Genomic DNA, 19519 nt, shown 5'->3' with positions numbered 1-19519 from the left:
AGCAGCACAGTGCTATGATTACATCCTTCATGTGGGCCTTGCCCATTTTCCTTGCCTGTGTGGAGGATATTATGAAGGTGTGGGGGATACAGCTTCACAGACAGTAGGTGGGAATATCTCTCAGGACAGCCCAACAACATGGGGGACTAAGCTTCAGAACTGGGTACAGATTCTAAGTAAGTAGTGCTGTTATACACATAGAGGGTTGCTAGATTAACAGGATTTGTCTGGACATGCATTTTCTGCGTGACCTGACGTCTGACAGTGATATATCTCTGACATACCTCTCAGCTGTCCTGATATCCATAGATTGCTGAGAGGTTTGCCTGTTATGTGTGGTCTGTTCCTCAGAAAATGTCTGTTTTTGTGGAATCAGTAGGATAATGTGAGGATTGTAGTCAGTAACTGTTGACATCCATTGGTGTTTCAGACATCATATCCTTCAAGGATGTTATGTTACAACAAAGCCTGTAATGCCAGCAAGTGTTTCAGTTTGTAACACCATTATGTGGAATATGTAGCTCTTTCTGGCCCCCTGGCCCCCAAGTATGTCATACTTTGTCCAGATGTCTTACAGTAAGAGGTTCAGAGGTATGGTATATCATTATTTAGTGACTACACTTCAGGTATCATCCAGTGACTTAGCTGACTCCTGGAAGTGATATGCGGCAGTGAACATGAATATGGTCCCACACCCTGTACATTCTGTGGAAATCTGTACATATGAGAGTTAGTATGTCTGGCCATTATTAACATACTGCCAAGGTTGTGTAGCAGTGTTGTGTGTAAATGTTTGTTGGGCTGCGTTGGGAGAGTAACTGATGTGAGTGTCATAGATACTTTTCTATCTGACTGTACATGCTGCTGCGGTTGCTGTTGGTCGATCAGGTGTATAAGTTTGTAGGGACAGACTGAGAAATGTCCTGTAACACCTAAGGATTCCTCTTCGAATGTGAGTTGGGCCAGTATATGTCAGTGTAGCGTGTGACTGGCAATCAAGGTATGTCTGTTCAAACAGTCATTCAACTCTAAAGCTCATTTGGAGTACTGTTATAATGCTATGACTGTGGTGCAAATGGTTGTGAGTGGACATTTTTGCACCAATATCTGCTTTCCCCTACAGTTCCATCCCTATAGTGCATGATCTGTTTGGATATACATGGGTAATTCCCCATAGCTGAATCAAGGTAGTGTTATGTTGGTCTTACTGTGGTTCAGAAGGTGCTGGATGACATGGTTAGCATCTGTCATGGGTTTTTCTATTCTGTTACATGGCCGCAGTCATACCTCTCCAATGTCCAGATATCCAGACACTGTCCATATGGGTGGCTCATATGTTTGGTCTGTTGCACATAACATTTGTAGGTTTCTGACAAATCACTGGGATGATGTGAGCATTGACATCAGTAAATGATGACATTCATTTGTGTTTCAGAATTGGAATCTACCTGGAATCTGTCTAAAATTGTATGTGAAAGGAAACTATGCCCCTCTAGCAGACTTCTATGTGTATGACAGCTATATTTCAAAGACGTCATTATTGTTTGCCCTTTATCCCCAGCTGGGGGCTGGACAGGAGGGGCAGCCTGCTCCTCGAGGTGCACCAGGCCGCCCTCCATCTGGCGCATCCGGTCATCCAACTTTGTTCGGATGACATTGCACACCATACCCCAGAACTGACTATGGGTGACAGGCTCCTGTCCATGCCCACTCCCTGAGGTGGTTCCACCTGAAGGTGGTGCAGGATGAACAGACAAGGAAGTCCCAGGTTGGGTCCCAGACATGCTGGGCCCAGTGCCATAGCTAGATGAGGTGGGACAGGGGGGTCGGTTGGGATCTGCCTTCGAAACATGCTATGGTGCTGAGGTTTTACAGAATATGTTGGTTAGTCATGAGCAACACATTTCAAGATTAGTTATAACAGCATGCATGGGTGTTCCAATTAACCTCATAAAACAGATATGAAACAGTTGCATAGCAAACAGAACGCATGCATAAATGGAACTACAGTATGCATCATAACAGCATTCTTGCTGAGAGTTACTGGAATATACTGGTGGATTTGAAGCCTCATATTAGTTCATTAGATGCTGAAATTAGAAGGGATCTTCACTTCAGTTATGTTCAAAACTTGTATGACAGAATTTTTATCAAAGTTAAGAGACATGTTGCTGCTGTTGTTAATAGGAAAGAAAGAACGCTATCTAGTGATGCTATGGCTTATTGAGAAGACACTGCATATGCACCTAAGAGTTTTAAAAAGTCTGCTAAGAGTGCTGATATTTATAAAGGGCACTTATGCAGCTCATTTATCTAATGACAACAGAGAGATTCATAGTGACATTCACTGAACTCCTGTTCCTTCTGGTTCTTCTACATCTTATGCAGAAAAATCTTATCTGACCATTCCCCCTTTGGAACTGACACTCTGCAATCTTATCAGTGGTGGTTTGGGTAGGTACTGGGGATTTCCTAAGTATTATCTTAGCCAGGGAAAGTCTGAGCAAAAATATAAAGGAAATCTACAGACTGAAATAAAAAAGTTATTAGTGGGGTAAGTAATATAACAAGGGAGTGAGATACCATGGACGAATGATTAACAAGTATACTAAAAACATATATTGGGTTAGACTGGATCAAAGGCGGCAAAGAACCAAGAGATCTCAATGCAATATTGCAAGAAATGGTGAAATGCATACAAGCAGAGTAAGAGTAGACGAGCTGTAAAATAGTGGATCTAAAAAATGCAATTTAAACGGAAAGTGATTAAGAATAAATGTTTAAAATATATCCAGCATATGAAAAAGCACTTGCCTTGAGGCTCCAAAAACAAAGAGATGACAAAACTATACCTTTCATTTAGAAAACGCAAAAAATATTGGCTGAGATTTATTCCTGCTACAGGTCCCTTTACTCCCCTTTGGAAACTTTTCCCAAAGGAAGGTAGCAAAGGAACAGCATATAGATAAGTTAATACTTCCAACATTAACAAATACCCAGTCAAGCCTATTATAGGAAGGACTTCCAAAGAGGAAATCAAATAAATTGTTTTTGAGGCAAACTTTAAGAGAAACCTCCAGGGGCAGATGGATTGCCAGTAGATTTATGGAAATGGCTTGAAGAAAAGTTTTATGATGGGATAACTTTATTATTTAATGCAGTTTTAAGCATACGGCAGGTTCTGAATTCATGGAAAAAGACTTTGGGGGCAGCCATACATAAGCAGGGGAAGAATCCATGGCAATTATCATCTTACAGACACATATCAAGTTTAAATCATACTTTTTGTGACCATATTAGCCAGCATTCAGCTGCATTTATCACAAATATAGTTTGTGTTGATCAGGTGGGTTTGTGAGTGGTAGGAGGGCACTTACCATCATTATGTGGGCAGTGCTAGAGAGTACAAGAACAGACTGTAGAAAGACACCCCTTCTAACCTTAGATACTCAGAAAGCATTTGATAGGGTAGGCTGGAGCTATCTAAGGAAAGGCACGATCAGGTTTGGACTTGGTACCATTTGTAGATTTGGTAACTAAAATGTATCAAGACACTGAGGCAAGAGTCAAAATGCCTCATAGTCTCGCAAAGCCCTTTCCAGTTTTGAGCGAAATGAGGAAGAGGTACCCTCTGTCACCACTCCTCTTTGCCCATTATTTGGAGCCACTGACATGGGACTTCAAGGAGACCAGTATAACTGGGTTGTATATCAGAGGGTATGAACACAGAGTGGTAGCCTCTGTGGATGATATTTTAATTTGCTTGTGGAGCTCTTATGTAGGTAAATGGAAATTTTACAGAGCAATGTGATTATTCAAGAAAATCTCAGGATTTAAAGTAAACTTAGAAAAAGCTGAGACTGCAGTAATAAGCAATATCCTCACATTGCAAAATAAACTGCAATATCTTCAGTTTGGAAAGCTAGCAACTTTAAATATTTAGGGGGCTGTATAAGTAACGCAGGGGAGAGTTCTACAGAAAAAATAGGGTGTATGTTGATCAAGTGAAACAGGAGGTAATGAAATGGACAAAAAAAATCTTTATTTGAAATTTAATCAGAAAATGCAAGTAGCCATGTACTTTTTGCTACCGCTTTGGTTATATTTTTTCCAGGCTTTTCCAGGATGCTGCTCTCTGAAATGGCTATTTTCATTAAAAAATAGTCTTTGACTTAATTTATTTTGTGAATATAAGAGTTTCATGAGATAAACTAAAATCAAGGTGGCTTAGGACTAACAGATCTAGAAACTTATCTTAAAACAATTTGGTTGCAGCTTTTTATCCAACTACAGGTGAATAACTATCAAGAAAAAAGGAAATTCACTGTTAAATTTATTGAGCATTCAGAGAAGGAAGAAGGTCCCTGAAAAGTTGAGGAAGAAAGCAGATCAATCTGCATTTAACACTATCAGAATTTGCTTAAAATAAGATTTGATTAAACTCTGGAAGAGCGCTATTAGACCTAGTGGGTATACAAAAATGAGGGTGAGAAAGAAAGAGGCTTATAGAAAAGTAAAGGCATTCAACTTAGATTCTAGGATCAGATTTCAAAGGGAAGTCACTAGGCAACTTGACAAAAAGTGAAAGGTCAGTTTGATTTAAGGGTAGTAAACAGACTGAATTATGAAAGTATAGCGCTGTTGGCTAATAAGGTATAAATAAAATATCTGGACGTGAACAAACCTAAATGCCTAGGATGGTGAAATTAATGTTTGGCGGTAGAGCTGAGACACTCATATCAACAAGGTTAGTATCTAGACTGTATAAAGCACTTAGAAGTGGTACAATTTAATCTATGGAAGGAAACTAGGACTAGAGGCAAAGTACTGACAAACAGCAGCAAATATGTCATTTGATCAGATATATTAATAAGTGCAGAAGATTTAAGATGTTTTCTTGGTGATGTCTCCACAAATATTTTTTGCACACCAATTAAATTGAATCACATGTTCCCTGAATCTAGTGTTATGCGCTGGATATGTCAAGGAAAGAGCAAGGCAACATGGCTCAACATTTTTTGTGAGTGTCCAGAGAACGAAGGATTTAAAAAAAGAGTTGCAGTGTTTAATTTTATCAGTATTTAAGAAGCATTTATTGTTGACACCTATGCTGTTTGTTTTGGGGGTCAGAGGAACACCTTGGTTTAACTTATATAAGTCTACAATTATTGCTTGTGTTGATGACGCTGGCTAAAAAGGGATTATTAAACTCTGGAATTCTTCTAACCCCCCCCCCAGAAATTCTCAGAGTTAAATCAATAATTAGAGTGTCATTAAAAAGGGGGAATGGAACTGCTGGATCGGCAAAAGCAAACTCGTCTGCATAAGTGGAGACTGGATAACATGGGTCATGGAGACCTAGTTTGGATAGTCTTCGTTATCCTTTATTTGCTCATGTTAGAGGTCCATATTATGCTATGTGAGTGGCGTTATGTTTATAAGCAGCTATAGGATAATATGCCTATGTATGTATTTAATGGTGCAACTCACACTGGTGTATGTTGTTTTTAATACACTGGAAACAAAAGGATCCCTCAGTGTATGGTTACCCTTGCATAAGGGTCAGAATATAAAATAATGGCTATTTTTCTTTTTCTTTTGATTTTCCTTGCTTGTATTATTTTATACTTGTTGTGTTTTTTTTTTTTCACGCTTTGTTTTTTGTACGTCTAAAAAAATAAAAAAATGTTCAAAAAAAATTGTTAAAAAAAAAAAAAATCTCTAGTAATTAGTCCCAAATATGACCACCCAATGGGACCACCTCTAATTAGCACCTTTTTCAGTGACAGTTTTTCACACTATTCACTTCAAATTTCAATTCCATATAATTCCATTAATATATTCAGATTTTATTTACTGTTACTATATCCAATCATCTCCAAGATCATTGAACAAGTTTGAACATCTGCAGTCTAAACACAGTACTGATTTTCATGGTATCTGCAACCTAACCTAAACCCTTGCTTGCTGCTGTAGCTTAAAAAGCTGCTAGCTAGGGAAACAAAACAAAAAATCAGGACTAAAGCATAGCAGAAGATCTATAAAGGTAACTAGGCTCACTGAACCGTGCAAGCTAAAAGTACACACTCCACCCTCCATAGTAGGCACATCTGTCATTAAGAATGAACAGAAGTAAATCAGAGGAGATGTACCCAAGGGCCTGATTACTATATCTAGCCAATCAAACGTCAGTGGAGCTCCTTAACAAGTTGAGCCTATATCAGAGAATTCCAGCAGCCACCCTGCTTTTCCAGGAGAGGCATGTCTATATTATATTTAGCTTACAGTACTAGTAGAAAACTAGGAAGGTTATAAAGGAAAGAGAAAGAACAAGTACGGTCACCAGAAAGTCTTCTGAAAGAGGACTTTACCTGTTTGGAGAAAACAGAAACTGAAACTGTCAAAATCTGACTGTTCTGCACCTAAGGCAAATATCAAAAAATTAAAGGAATACATAAATCAACCAAACAAAGTGGCACAATAAGTAGTCATCTGGATATAGAAAAGGTAGAGGGTCCACAACTGGTAGAGTAATACAATAAAGACTTCTAGATCACTACAAGAGAGAGACTGGGACAAGAGAGGCTGGGCTAATGCAAGCACTGGGTATGGATGGGGGCACACCTATGCCAGGGCACCTATAGCAGGCCCAGGGCCATTAGCCTGCAGTGACCTATGAACCAGGCTACTGCTATAATATCTAGATGAACCTAAAAAGTAGGTTTCATCCCAGGAAGTTCCCACAGGGGTGCTTGATATCCCCAGGCTACAAGGCCCGTAGGCTCTATATAGGCAAAGTGAAAGCCACTCAAAAAAAACCAATCCCAGTGTAAAATTGATCCAGATGAGTTACATGTATTGTGGTTGTTGGTAGCAGTAGGGGGCCAAGGGGGGGGTCATTATAGGGTTTGTGTTGATTCTCCCTTTAGGGGTCAGAGATATGCATAGGTCAGTATTGTGCTTACTATTAACTGTGTGGTGCCTATTATTAATTTCTATATATATATAGACTGATTTCAATATATATATATATATATATATATATATATATATATATATATATATATATTATATATATATATATATATATTTTATATATATATATTATATATATATATATATATATATATATATATATATATATATATATATATATATATATATATTGTGTTCTAAGTCTGTGGTCAATATTTTATTCTCTGTTTAGGTTTAAAGGGTTTCCAAGTTTGGAGTTCTTATGTCTGTATGTTAAAGCTACGTTTCATTTGATGTTCTGTTTGTTTTTTTTGAATTTTTTTTATAGTCTTTCTGTTTTTAAAGTTTCCTCCTAGTCTTACATCAGAAAAGAATGCTCAGTGAAGCAAAAAATTTTTATGCAAGCCTCACACAGAAGATTGCAATTGCAGAATGAAAGTAGCCTCTAAAATGTCAATGCTTGTCACTGCTGCTAAGGTTAGAGAGATGAAGAAAAGATGACAAATGGCCTGATTTTTTATTTCTCTGAGAAAAGGTGGATTTTAGCATTACCTTAAGTAGCCTCCTGGTGGTTCTTCCCAGTATCCTACCACCTGCACCACGGTTATCCCTCCGAAGAGGTAAGTCTCGAAAAGACTGATTTCTGAAGAATCAAAACTGATCAAAGGTTCTCTTTTTTCAGCCCACATACTAAATCCAGTAGAAACTACAGTAGAAATAAATAAATAAAAAGTCACCATAACCTTACCTTAACTCAAGCTTAATAAGTAAAATTTAACATAAGCTTAATAAATAAAGCATTGGCTTCTGTGCTTCTGCCCCAAAATGGATTGCCATGTATTAGGATTACTGCCTGGTAATCCTGTCTCACAGTATAAGGTTATACCATAACATATCCTTAACTTCTAAACATAGCTCTCAAAAAATAAAGATGAGAAATAAGACAAGTTATAAGAAACATATTCAAGAAATGTGAAGAGAATTTAAACAGACTGTGCCTTAAGTCTTTCTAACTCATCAAGGAGAAATATCCTTCTATGGTACTTTAAAATGGGAAACTCTTGGTTAAAAAAAAAAAACAGGCATCAATATGTTCAAAGCCCTAAACTCTTCATGGCCAACAGAATAGAAAATCTTTGACAGTATATCATAGAAATAAATGTATTTACAACTCAACAGAATGCTTGGTAGGCTGATGAAACCTGCTTAATTATTACAAAGGCATGGAGAACTGCGACACAGAGGAAATTAAGCATGAACGTGAGCTTTTCCCCATACTTCAGGTAACCTGCAAGAGGGACAGTTGTAAGAATTATAGTCTAACAGTATAACACCAAGACTTAAGGCTATGAGCTGCTAAAAACTTCATTTTATAGTAGAGGATTTTATTTCTTCACCCTCCATTTACCTAATGTGTGACTCTGAGCAAGTCACTCAACCAGACAGTACTTCTGGGTCATACCTGAAAAGAAATAGGTATAATGGCTATACCTAGTTAACAAATTAATAAAATAACTAAAAATAATTATATAAATATACCAGTTTGTCCATCCATTGCAGTGGTCAAAACAAACTTCTCCAAAATGAGATTGTGTTCCCAGCTGACCACCAAATGCACATCTGCACCATTTATCTTTAAGAATCCCTATAGTGTTTGATCTAATGCTTGTAATAGTGTTACAAATTGCAAAACAGTTCATAGGAATTTAAGTGAAGATTAACCTTAACTTTTGAAAATCCATAACAAAATAGGTGAACCAGAAGGCAGAAACCTTTTTGAATTGGTTTCCTTCTTTCATAACCAAATGATAAAGGTAAAATTATAAAATGAACACTGAATTCAGACCTTCAAGGGGAAAATAAACCTCCTATTCATGAGTGTCCACCACCAGAGATCTTTTCCACTTCTGTCCATTCCATGCAGAGTAGTGATAAGTAATAATATGTGGCTTAAAACAGCAAACTGCAAACACTAATGATTTTAAACCCCATTCCTGTAACTTTTACCACCACTGCTATCACAAAAAAGTAAGTACTTGTCTCTCTCAAATCACTCCCCTTTCAAGTATTGTCTTAATTTGAGTAGACAGGAGGCATACAATCATTCCACAACAGTTTCAGCAGATTTTCACAAACAAGAACGAACACTAAAATCACTTACCTCACTGGGATCAGCACTTTTCTCTGAACTTAGTGGCGCAGGAAAACTGCAAAGAGTTCTATGGAATACCAAAAGTGGGTCATTATCCATAGCAACACAACATTTACAATGTTTAAAACACCTGCAGCTTCACCGAAACTGGAAACCATTTTCCAAACTTCTCACTTAGCTTGTGTCAGATATGGAGGAGGACACTTGGCAAAAATGATGAAATGCATATACAGTTGACTTAATACCGCTTCCAATCAAATCTCTGTAACGATATAGAAAAAATACAGACAATCTATTCACATTCAATATATCGTCTGACTAAATGAACAAATGGTGGCAAGTTGCTACACTATCCAGCTAACATGTTTAAAATGAAAACACTTCCAGGCACAGCTGCCCGATACCCTTAAAAATACTACTCCATTTGTGAGTCTCTATATGCAGGCAAGAAAGGATCCCAAGAGCCTGGGGAAACATGAATTTTGTTCTGTCTGACACACAAATCAAACAAGGTAATTAGATTACTGTAAATATGAGCAGTAAGCTCTCTGGATGTTGTCATGTTTCATTTGCATAGTTAAAATTGGATCCTATAAACAAAAGTAGTACTGCATTCTGAGGAAATGGTGACCAAATAAATGAAAATCTACATTAGTAAATAAATGAACAAGGAATTTCTGCTTATTCAGCTTTAACTGTTCTGTCAGACTGCATGGGATAATTAGTCCGGAAATGTCATTCTGAACCCTGACTGCAAAATCTAATTTCAAACTCCATCCTTTACCCTGGAGACATATCTCAGGGTCATGAGTAGTATTCCAGGAAGACAGTGAGTGGAAGGGCAAGGTTTCCAGTGGTGAGAAAATTATGAAACAACTGAAACAAGTGTTGCCAGGTTTGTAGACACAGGTGTAAAGCCCAAGTGATGAAAATATGTATGCTCATGTGACTATATGTAATTTTATAATAGTCAGAAGTTGGATTTGCTGTAAGAAGACATTCAGATATTGGTTAACGTTCACCACCACACCTCAAAGTATGGGACTTGAGACTTCCTGTTAATGCTTTTTGACTCTTCTGAACTTTGAAGTTGTTTGTTTCAATTAAGTTAAAAACATTTCATTTTGTATCATTGCTGACTACAACTAGACTGTGGCCTTCTAAAATTGGATTGTATAAATTTGTGAAAAGCTATCTGTATAAATATTAAAAGATATGATAGTTTTATCTGTTTGGCATGCTTTGGCAGTCACATGACATCAGATTAAGATGCCTGACCCACCTAGTTTACCCATTTCCATAGCAATGAGAGTTGCAGATCTGGTACTACTACTGCTATAGTCATTACTACTACTATTGTTACGACTATAACTACTGCTATTGCCATTGCTATTACCACAACTGCTGCTGTCATTACTACTACCAATATTGCTACTGTCATTACTACGAATACTATTATTACTAGTACCACACTGCTGCTGTCATTATTACTACCACTGACACTGTCATTACTACTACTATTATTACTTCTACCACACTGCTGCTGTCATTACTGCTACCACTACTGCTACTGTCTTGACTACTACTATTATTACTACTACCACATTGCTGCTGTCATTACTACTACTATCATTACTAATACCATGACTGCTGCTGCCATTATTACTGCTATTGCTGCTACTGTCATTACTACTACTGTAATTACTACTACTATTATTGCTACTACCAGTACTGCTACTGTCATTACTACGAATACTATTATTACTACCACTGACACTGTCATTACTACTACTATTATTACTACTACCACATTGCTGCTGTCATTGCTGCTACTATCATTACTAATACCATGACTGCTGCTGCCATTATTACTGCTATTACTGCTACTGTCATTACTACTGTAATTACTACTACTATTATTGCTACTACCAGTACTGCTACTGTCATTGCTCTACTATTATTACTACTACAACTACTGCTACTGTCATTACTACTACTACTATTACTACTACCATTACTATGTCTACTACTACTATTAGTCTTTCTTTTGGCTCTACTACTACTATTAGTACTGCACAAAAATTGCTTTGTGCTTTCCCAATGGACTCCTGAATTCCGTCACTTTTTTAGATTGTAGCCTCCATACTGAGACTGTTGTATGTGCTCACACTTCATCTAGTGAAGTAAACAGTATGATAAATGTTGATGATTCATTGAGGTTGCTTTTTTTAATTATATTATATCAACTTCTTGCAAGAGCATATATTTAATTCCTTCAATGTCTGTTGTAGTAGGCCGCGGTGGTGGATAGGCCACGGTGGTGCAGCGGTTAGCGTTGTCGCCTCACAACAAGAGGTTCTCCGGTTTGTTTCTCAGCTGGAGCGCCTTTTGTGTGGAGTCTGCATGTCCTCACTATGGTCGAGTGACGTTAAAGACATGCAAGTAAGTGCGTGAATGGGTGGGCCTTCTTCATAGGGGTTGGGTGTTGGGTTGGCACCTTGGCACCGTAAAAATCTACTGCCAATCATAAGCGGACCGGAGTTTCGCTGTGGCGACCCCTAACCGGGAAAAGCCAAAAGACATTACTTTTACTAATGTCTGTTGACAAATCTTTTGCCACAGCATGCACTATTTCAGCTGTCCTTTCATTTTTCCCTAAACTGTTCCGTTTCTTTCTACTTCCTTGCTGAAATGAAATCTCCAGTGTTGCATATAGTACTCTAGGAACTCATCTAAAATACGTTTTTCAGTTTTATAAATACGTTCTCCTTAAACATTTAAACAGAGCAGTTAACCTTCTTTGTTTTCTTCATGTAATGGTTGTGCATAAGTGTTTTTGTTATTAGTTTGTTGCGCATTAAGTGTCCTAGTTATTCTTCTGTGTGCTCATCTTGCATTTTCTAATTTTTCATTTACTATTACGATGATGTAAGATTTTCATTTCAGTTGTAATACCCACAAGCCCCCTCCAAAAAGAGAATATTTCTGCTAGTTTTTGTTTCCCCTGTATTTATTTCATTTTTATCTGTATATGTTTACGAGGGTAGTACACTGATCTCAATGGACCTTGTTCAAGGTCACACATTTAGGTAATAGTGGCTGAGGAAATCAAACAATGGACCACTAACACAGAAAACAAATTGTTAACTGCTCCTTAATCCTTTGTGTCGACTGCTAGACCAAGTTTAAATCTAGTGTAAATACTGTATGAGTTTATTTTTCTATGCTCTGAATTTCAGCTACCACTATTGCAATTACTGATATTAGTACTTCTAATACAACTACTGTTACTACTACTACTACCACTACTGTCATTACTACTACTCATATTACTACTACCACTAGTATGACAAATACCACAATTACTTCTAATAATATTGCTACTACTACTATTACTATTTCTACTACTATTAGTAGTATTACTACTACTACAATTATTACTATTACTACTACTACTACACTTCAAACTGTTCCTCCTAGTACTGTCTTCCCTACACATAAAAGAGGATCCTGGTACCATCTGCAAAAATAAACACTCTTCCTTCTCTTCTTTCTGCAGTTCCTCATAAGGACACAAAATGAACAAGCTAAAGCTCTAAACTATGTAGTAACCCACCTTCCTTCTGCACCTGACCTGTTAATGTTACCCCTGTTATTTATTATGCAGCCAGTTTTAATCCATGGGACCCATATTTTATGTTGTTAATTTGTATTTACTAATCTGTTGTTTTGAATCTGCAAAAATAAACACTCTTCCTTCTCTTCTTTCTGCAGTTCCTCATAAGGACACAAAATGAACAAGCTAAAGCTCTAAACTATGTAGTAACCCACCTTCCTTCTGCACCTGACCTGTTAATGTTACCCCTGTTATTTATTATGCAGCCAGTTTTAATCCATGGGACCCATATTTTATGTTGTTAATTTGTATTTACTAATCTGTTGTTTTGAAGGTCTCTGTGGCTAAGCACTTATATTGTTGTGATATTCGGGCAGGATTTTCTGAAGCACTGATAAACAGTTTAATGATATACATTATGGACACTTGTTTCAGAGATGGTGTTATTCTTTCCATAATTCTGTTTAGATGCTGAACCTTACAGGAAATGACAACAGGTTGCTCGTACATTTGAAGATGCATTCAAAACTTCATCAAGGAAACACATTTGCACTAAATTACATTTCTTCTCTTTTATTTGGTTGCAGGGGTCCCCCGGTGACAGAAATTGTGAAAGAGTATAACCAGAGCCACCGAAGGAAATGGTTACACCTGGTGCCTAACTGGAAGAGAAAAAATATATCCACCCTGCAAGCAGCTTTAGTAAGAGGGTAAGAAACATGAAATAAAGCTCTTTTGTCATATGATGAATGCGCAGAAATAAAAGTACATTTGTTGTTTATTACATAGAATTCACAGAATAATTACTGTGTTTACAGTTTTCTTTAAGGAAAGAATAACAGAGTGAAGGAAAACAGTACTTTGAGCATCTTCTCTTCTTTTTCTGTGAACTCCTTGTAAAAGTGACAGTTTTTAGACCAGAAAAATACTTGCTTCAATGGCATGCATTCTGAAACTATGAAACTTTGCACATTTTTCATTGTGCAACATTTCCAAGTAGTAATCAGACTTCGATTTACCATTTCAAGGTTTCATGTCATTTAAGAAAATCTAAGCCTTCAGTGAAAACAGATTGCATTCTTGTTATTGCCATGGTAAAGGTTTCAAGCAATGTAACATCAGCCAGATCTATAAAGATTCTTTAAAATGGCTGTCTTTTGTCACAACAGGCAGTTATGGGTCATTCACAGTGCCGTGTTGACTTTTGAAAGTGTATATTAGCTAGGCTAAGATGTTTCAACATTTGTCCTTAAAGGATGGCATTGAAATGCCTCAGTTATAGTGAAGGGGATACAGATTTGACTTATGTCTGAGAGGCATATTTGAAAAACAGGAGTGGTACTGCCAACAAACCAAAACATTTATTTGCAATAAAAGGCAGCTAGAGAACAATATCCCTTGTTGTTTGGAGGAATGCTCCACTGGCATGGAGAAACAATAGAAGTGCAAAATGCAAGACATAGCATAAACCAGAACTAGAAAATATATAGTTACAGTATAATTAGCAATGTAATGAGCAGAAAGGCTTTAACATATAGGATTATGATCAGGTCACTGATCCTAACCTATTTATTATGTGTTTGAAACATGGATGCCAAGACATTCCCCTCAATAGTGAAGCTCAAGAGGTAAATCTTGGCATGTATGTTGAGGAAACACAATTAAAGGTTATGATCGGAGGCCCAGTTATAATTCTTTGTACTGACTGGAGTTTTCTATGTTCTGTGTACTTCTAGTTACAGAAAACAAAAGCTATGTGTTTTGCTGGCTTTCAAAGCAGTAAAGCACTTAGAGAAGTCTGTCAGAAAGACAGTTTAACACAGTCCTTTTTATGTTTACACACCTTGCCATGACTCTCAAATGTCCAGATTTTTACAGAATATATAGATTTTTGCCTCATGTGTTTGGACTGTTCCTCATAAGATCTTTGGTTTTTCAAACAAATCGCTGAGGGTTGAAGTCATTACATAATGACGTACATTTCAGTTTTAGACTTCATATCCTACAGAAACACACATCTTGTTATACTAGCTACGTTTTAAATTTATAAGAGAAAGGGACACTTTATGGGTACAGACAGCAGGCAGAAACAAATCTGTTTTTCATTCTGCCACTGTCTTTTGATGGTCAGCAGTAAAAGATTTGACTGCCTAGTATGAGACCCAACCTAAACAAGTTAAGCAGGCAATGCTTAACATTTGTTAATGTCGGGTCTTGCACTGTAATATCGCTTAACTGATTTGTCTTTTACCAAATATCGAAGCAAAATTACCGCGCTCCATGTACTACATATATGTTGTAAGAAAATAAATGAGACTAAGGGAGATATATTAATAAATTAGAGGGAGTTTGTTGATAAAGTTACAGAGCTGTTTAGTAGACAAGGCAGAGCACAGTATAAACAGCGGTAGAATGAGGCTAAGTAGGTAATGAAAGGAGATAAAGGAGATGTACAGAGTATGAAGAATGCGCTGTGAGGTAAAGGCAATATTTATCTAAACTGTGAAAGTAACAAGCAGTAATGAAGGAAGGATTTCCTATGCACAAGAAAAGTTTGTAACTTGATGGGATGGAAGACAAAAATGACATTGCAGTTTTATAATGAAGGAATGGGAAAAAGTCTCAAAGTAAAAGCCAAGAGGAGTCGACGCGTGAAGCACAGGAGAGTGAGGTGCGAGTGGGTGTGTAAAATGGTGACTAAACACAAGAAGGAAAGAAAAAAGGAGTCCAAATATTAAAGTGAAGGTGAACTTTATTTGAACGGTTAGGGAATGAGAGAGAGATTCCAGGGTAGAATAAGTAAAACTTAAATTTGATGTAAACCCAGGTTTGTCGATCCAGGCTTTCAGCTGGGTATATATCAGTTTACCATTTAGGATATGTTCATACCTCAGAACCTCTTAGAGCAAGAAATATGGACAAAACCTAAACTATTGGGGGTACAAAGGCCCAACAATAGGGACAGATTTTAAATATTGTTCTTATAAATTTAGAAGATTTTAAATATTGTTCTTATACATTTAGAAGTTTGCTACAATAATATGATTTGTGTTAGCAGTTCTGAAAGATACAAATTCTGAAACTCAAATGTGTATCGTTACTTAGTGGCTTCAATCCTCAGTAATTTTCCAGAAAAAAACACAAATTGTATAAGAAACAGACCAAAAATATGAGGCAAAATTCTGGGCATTCTGTGAAAATCTGTACAGTTAAAGAGTTATTTTGTGTATTTCTTACAGTAATTTGTTATTATAGATACGTTGGGTATATTAAATCTTTGCTTCCAGAGCCATCCATCCTAAACCCAGCAGAGAAAGTGATTTCAGGAAGCAGGCAGACCAGATGCAAATGTGGCTATTTTGTGGTAAGTTGTTAACCACATAATTATTGAGGTTACCCATTACAGTTCTGTTGTACAACAGGTTTGGTATTAATAATGTCTCTGACAAGGAATGCTTGGAATGTTGAAATAGAAAATATTTGATCCTATAGTGGGCCCCTAGTACATTTTTTATTAAACTCTTTGTGAAGTCAACTTGGTCCCATAAGCTATAGATAGTATTAAAGGCAATACCCAAGTATTTCCAACTTTGAACTACTTCAGTGTGATTAGAGGATACAAGATTGCATTTGTTTAATAGAATGTCTAGGCTTTTAAATTCAGCATACGATGTGCATGACGTGGAAGTGCCTGTGCTGCATACAGAAATAATGGCCAGACATATACGTAATAACCATACTTACTCATTTAATCAGACTTAGTGTATATACAGTGCAACGTCAGGGATATTTACAGCTAGGTCAAATAGAATGAGAGAAACATTATTCTTTCAGTAACACTAAAAATTGGAAATTTTATGATTGGGGGGGTTATACCGCAGTGGTGGTGCTGCGGTAGCATTGTCGCCTCATAGCAAGATGTTGTCCCATTCGATTCTCAGCTAGAGCGACTTCTGTGTGGAGGCATATGTGAATGGGGCGTGCCTTCGTTGAAGGTTGTGCATCAGGGCTGGTAACCCGGTATGTAAAAATCCACTACTAATCATTAGCGGACCGGAGTTTCGTTGTGGCGACCCCTAACCGGGAAAAGCCGAAAGACACAAACATGATTGGGGGGGGTTATACAGTTTTATTCCTCCAGATGTCAAAGGTAATAATTTAAATCTGCAATAATTCTACAGCATAGTTACTAGAATGGGACTTTCCAGGAGATTCACCAGGAGGGTCTACCATACTAGTCTAGTCAAGATACAGATTTGCTATCTCCAGGACTGTTTGTAAGCTTCTGAGCCCCCCAAACCTTTCTGTGTTGGAGGGTAGCCTTCTAGCTTGTCAGTGGGAGTGGTAAGCACAAGGTAGCCTGTCTACCACAGGAGGAGTGGTTTCTGGCCCAGACATTGCAGTTTATTCACCATTTTGGGCAGTTTTTCCATCTCTTTCAACTTTCTGGTTTAAAAGCCCACATTTGTGCTTGTTTCCCACCTTCCCTGTAACTAGTTTAGTCCAGATGCAGACTTGCTGTATCCAGGCCTGTTTGTAAGCTTCTGAGCCTCCCAAGCCTTTCTGTGTTGGAGGGAAACCTTCTAGCTTATCAGTGGGAGTGGTAAGCACTAGGTAGCCTATCTACCACAAGAAGAGTGGTTTCTGGCCCAGAAATTGTAGTTTATTGGCTGTTTAGTCCGTTTTTTCCATCTGTTTCAACTTTTTGGTTTAAAAGCCTGCATTTGAGCTTGTTTCCTGCCTTTTCTGTAACTAGTCAAATCCAGATACAGATTTGCTGTATCCAAGGCTGTAATCTTCTGAGCCCCCAAGCCTTTTTGTGTCGGAGGGAAGCCTTCTAGCTTATCAGTGGGAGTGGTTAACACTAGGTAGCCTATCTAGCCTACAGCTTTTATGTATCCAGGACTGTTTGTAAGCTTCTGAATGGTAGCAAAAAGTCTGCTCTTCAATTTTTCCCTTAGATCTGCTAGTTCTCTCCTCTCCTGCACTTTTACTAGCTAATTAGTCTAGCACTTTACCAGACTTCTTGTAGCAATTATTGTAGCACGCAAAAATGCTACCAGCACTAAACATTCTACATGGAAATAGCTCCAGTACTTATTATTAATGGGTCTATATCAGAATCTCGAACGGACTAAACCGCGAACGCTCATATGAGCGAAAACAGTGGACATCGAAGGGGGTGTTTTGGGATCGCATTACAGTGGGGATTGGTATATTTGCTCTTTCCTCACCGTGGTACGATCTCAGAGTTGGACTATATAGTTAGCAGGGGGGGTGAAGCCCCTAATAAGGAGTTCGGTGTTTTCCATTTTCACTCATATGAGGGTTCACGGTTTTATTTTTTCGAGATTATAATATAGACCCATTATTAATGCCCACCCCACCAGGCATGTCTAAAGGTCAGTTCCCTGTGCTTTCTCCTATTAACCTGGTGAACTTGGGAATCCTGAGGCCTCATGTACACTGACAACCCTCTCCTCTTACCTCCCAACACACAGACTTGCAAAAGATGCACTTATATATCCAAATTGGAAGCCATGCAGTCTCCAGTCAAGTCCGGAATAGCTGATCAAGAGGAGATGGTCAACACTTTGCACCACACCACATTGAAAACATAGCCCTCCAGAACACACACCAGCACTGCCTTCACATAAAAAACATAAACCACACACCCACATTCGCGGAGGCTCTCAATAAAAATCTACACAAACAGCAGAGACCTCCAAGGCAGAAACACACTTGACCACCACAACACAACACTAATCATGAGACAAGTAACTCTCCTAAACAGTTGGCACTCAACCAAAGCCCCTATGGCAAAACAGCATGCCCAACACACTAGTCATAGGAGACTCGATAGTGAGGCACACTGATGTCCCTCTCACAGGTTGAATAAGGAGAAAGTAACAGTCAGGTGCCTGTCAGGTGCCAGGATCCACCACATAATGCACACACTCAGGTCCCTCAACAACAGGTACAAATATGACTCTGTCATTGTACATGTGGGTGTGAATGACCTGAGACATATCTCCATGGACTACATGAAAAGAGACATAGAGAAGTTCTCGAATTATATAGCCCAGGTGGGCATGACCCTAGCCCTGAGCAGCTTCCTACCATCACCCAGAATGATACCACAGTATAAGTAGAAAATTATTGATTTCAACAATTGGCTAAGTTTCTGGTGTCATCCTAATGGGATCCAGTATCTGTCTGCCTGGGATGACATGATTGACAGACCTCAATGCTTTGCCAGAGATGGCTTGCATCTGTTATCCCTGGGCTTCCGGATACTGGGCAAGGCTCTTGCCGCCCCTATAGTGCCTTTTTTAGGCAGTGTTCCAAAGGCCAAATTACCACTGTAACAGCTACAAACAAATGTAATCTGAAGGTCATGCAGCTCAATGCTAGAAGTATAAATCTCAAAATGCACTCACTCGAAGCACTCCTTAAAATGGAGAACATCAACATTTATGCTGTAACAGAGACCTGGTTCAAGGCAGTAGAAAGCATCCCTGCACTACCAGGCTATAACTCATTCCACACCTTTCAGCCCCAGAACCTGGACCAAAGCTCGAAAGGTGGTGGTGTTTCCATATTCATAAAGGATGTGCACACCTCCAGACTGGTAGCCCAACATAATGCATCAGAGATACTTCAGGTGCAGCTAACACTGGGCAAGACAGCGATTCAGGACGTAGCCTGCTATAGGTCCCCAACCATGTCCCAAGACTCACACTCCACTTTCCTAAGCACCCTGGAGAATACTAGGG

The 19519-nt window shown here is 38.2% G+C and overlaps 1 protein-coding gene across 2 annotated transcripts in view; it reads left to right on the top strand.

The window, feature by feature from the left end:
• CORIN (corin, serine peptidase) overlaps positions 1 to 19519 on the top strand; it is a 1415152-nt gene that overhangs the window by 1295609 nt on the left and 100024 nt on the right. For both annotated transcript variants that reach the window (XM_044061411.1, XM_044061410.1), the window contains one exon: positions 13331 to 13453. In XM_044061411.1, the coding sequence (XP_043917346.1) occupies positions 13331 to 13453 (123 nt within the window). The remainder of the gene's footprint in view (positions 1 to 13330; positions 13454 to 19519) is intronic.

Source organism: Protopterus annectens, chromosome 2.part0, assembly GCF_019279795.1.
Source record: "Protopterus annectens isolate FY-2018-M chromosome 2.part0, PAN1.0, whole genome shotgun sequence".
Taxonomy (NCBI): domain Eukaryota; kingdom Metazoa; phylum Chordata; order Ceratodontiformes; family Protopteridae; genus Protopterus; species Protopterus annectens.
The sequence above is the reverse complement of the archived record's forward strand: the minus strand, read 5'-3'. Positions and strand labels throughout refer to the sequence as shown.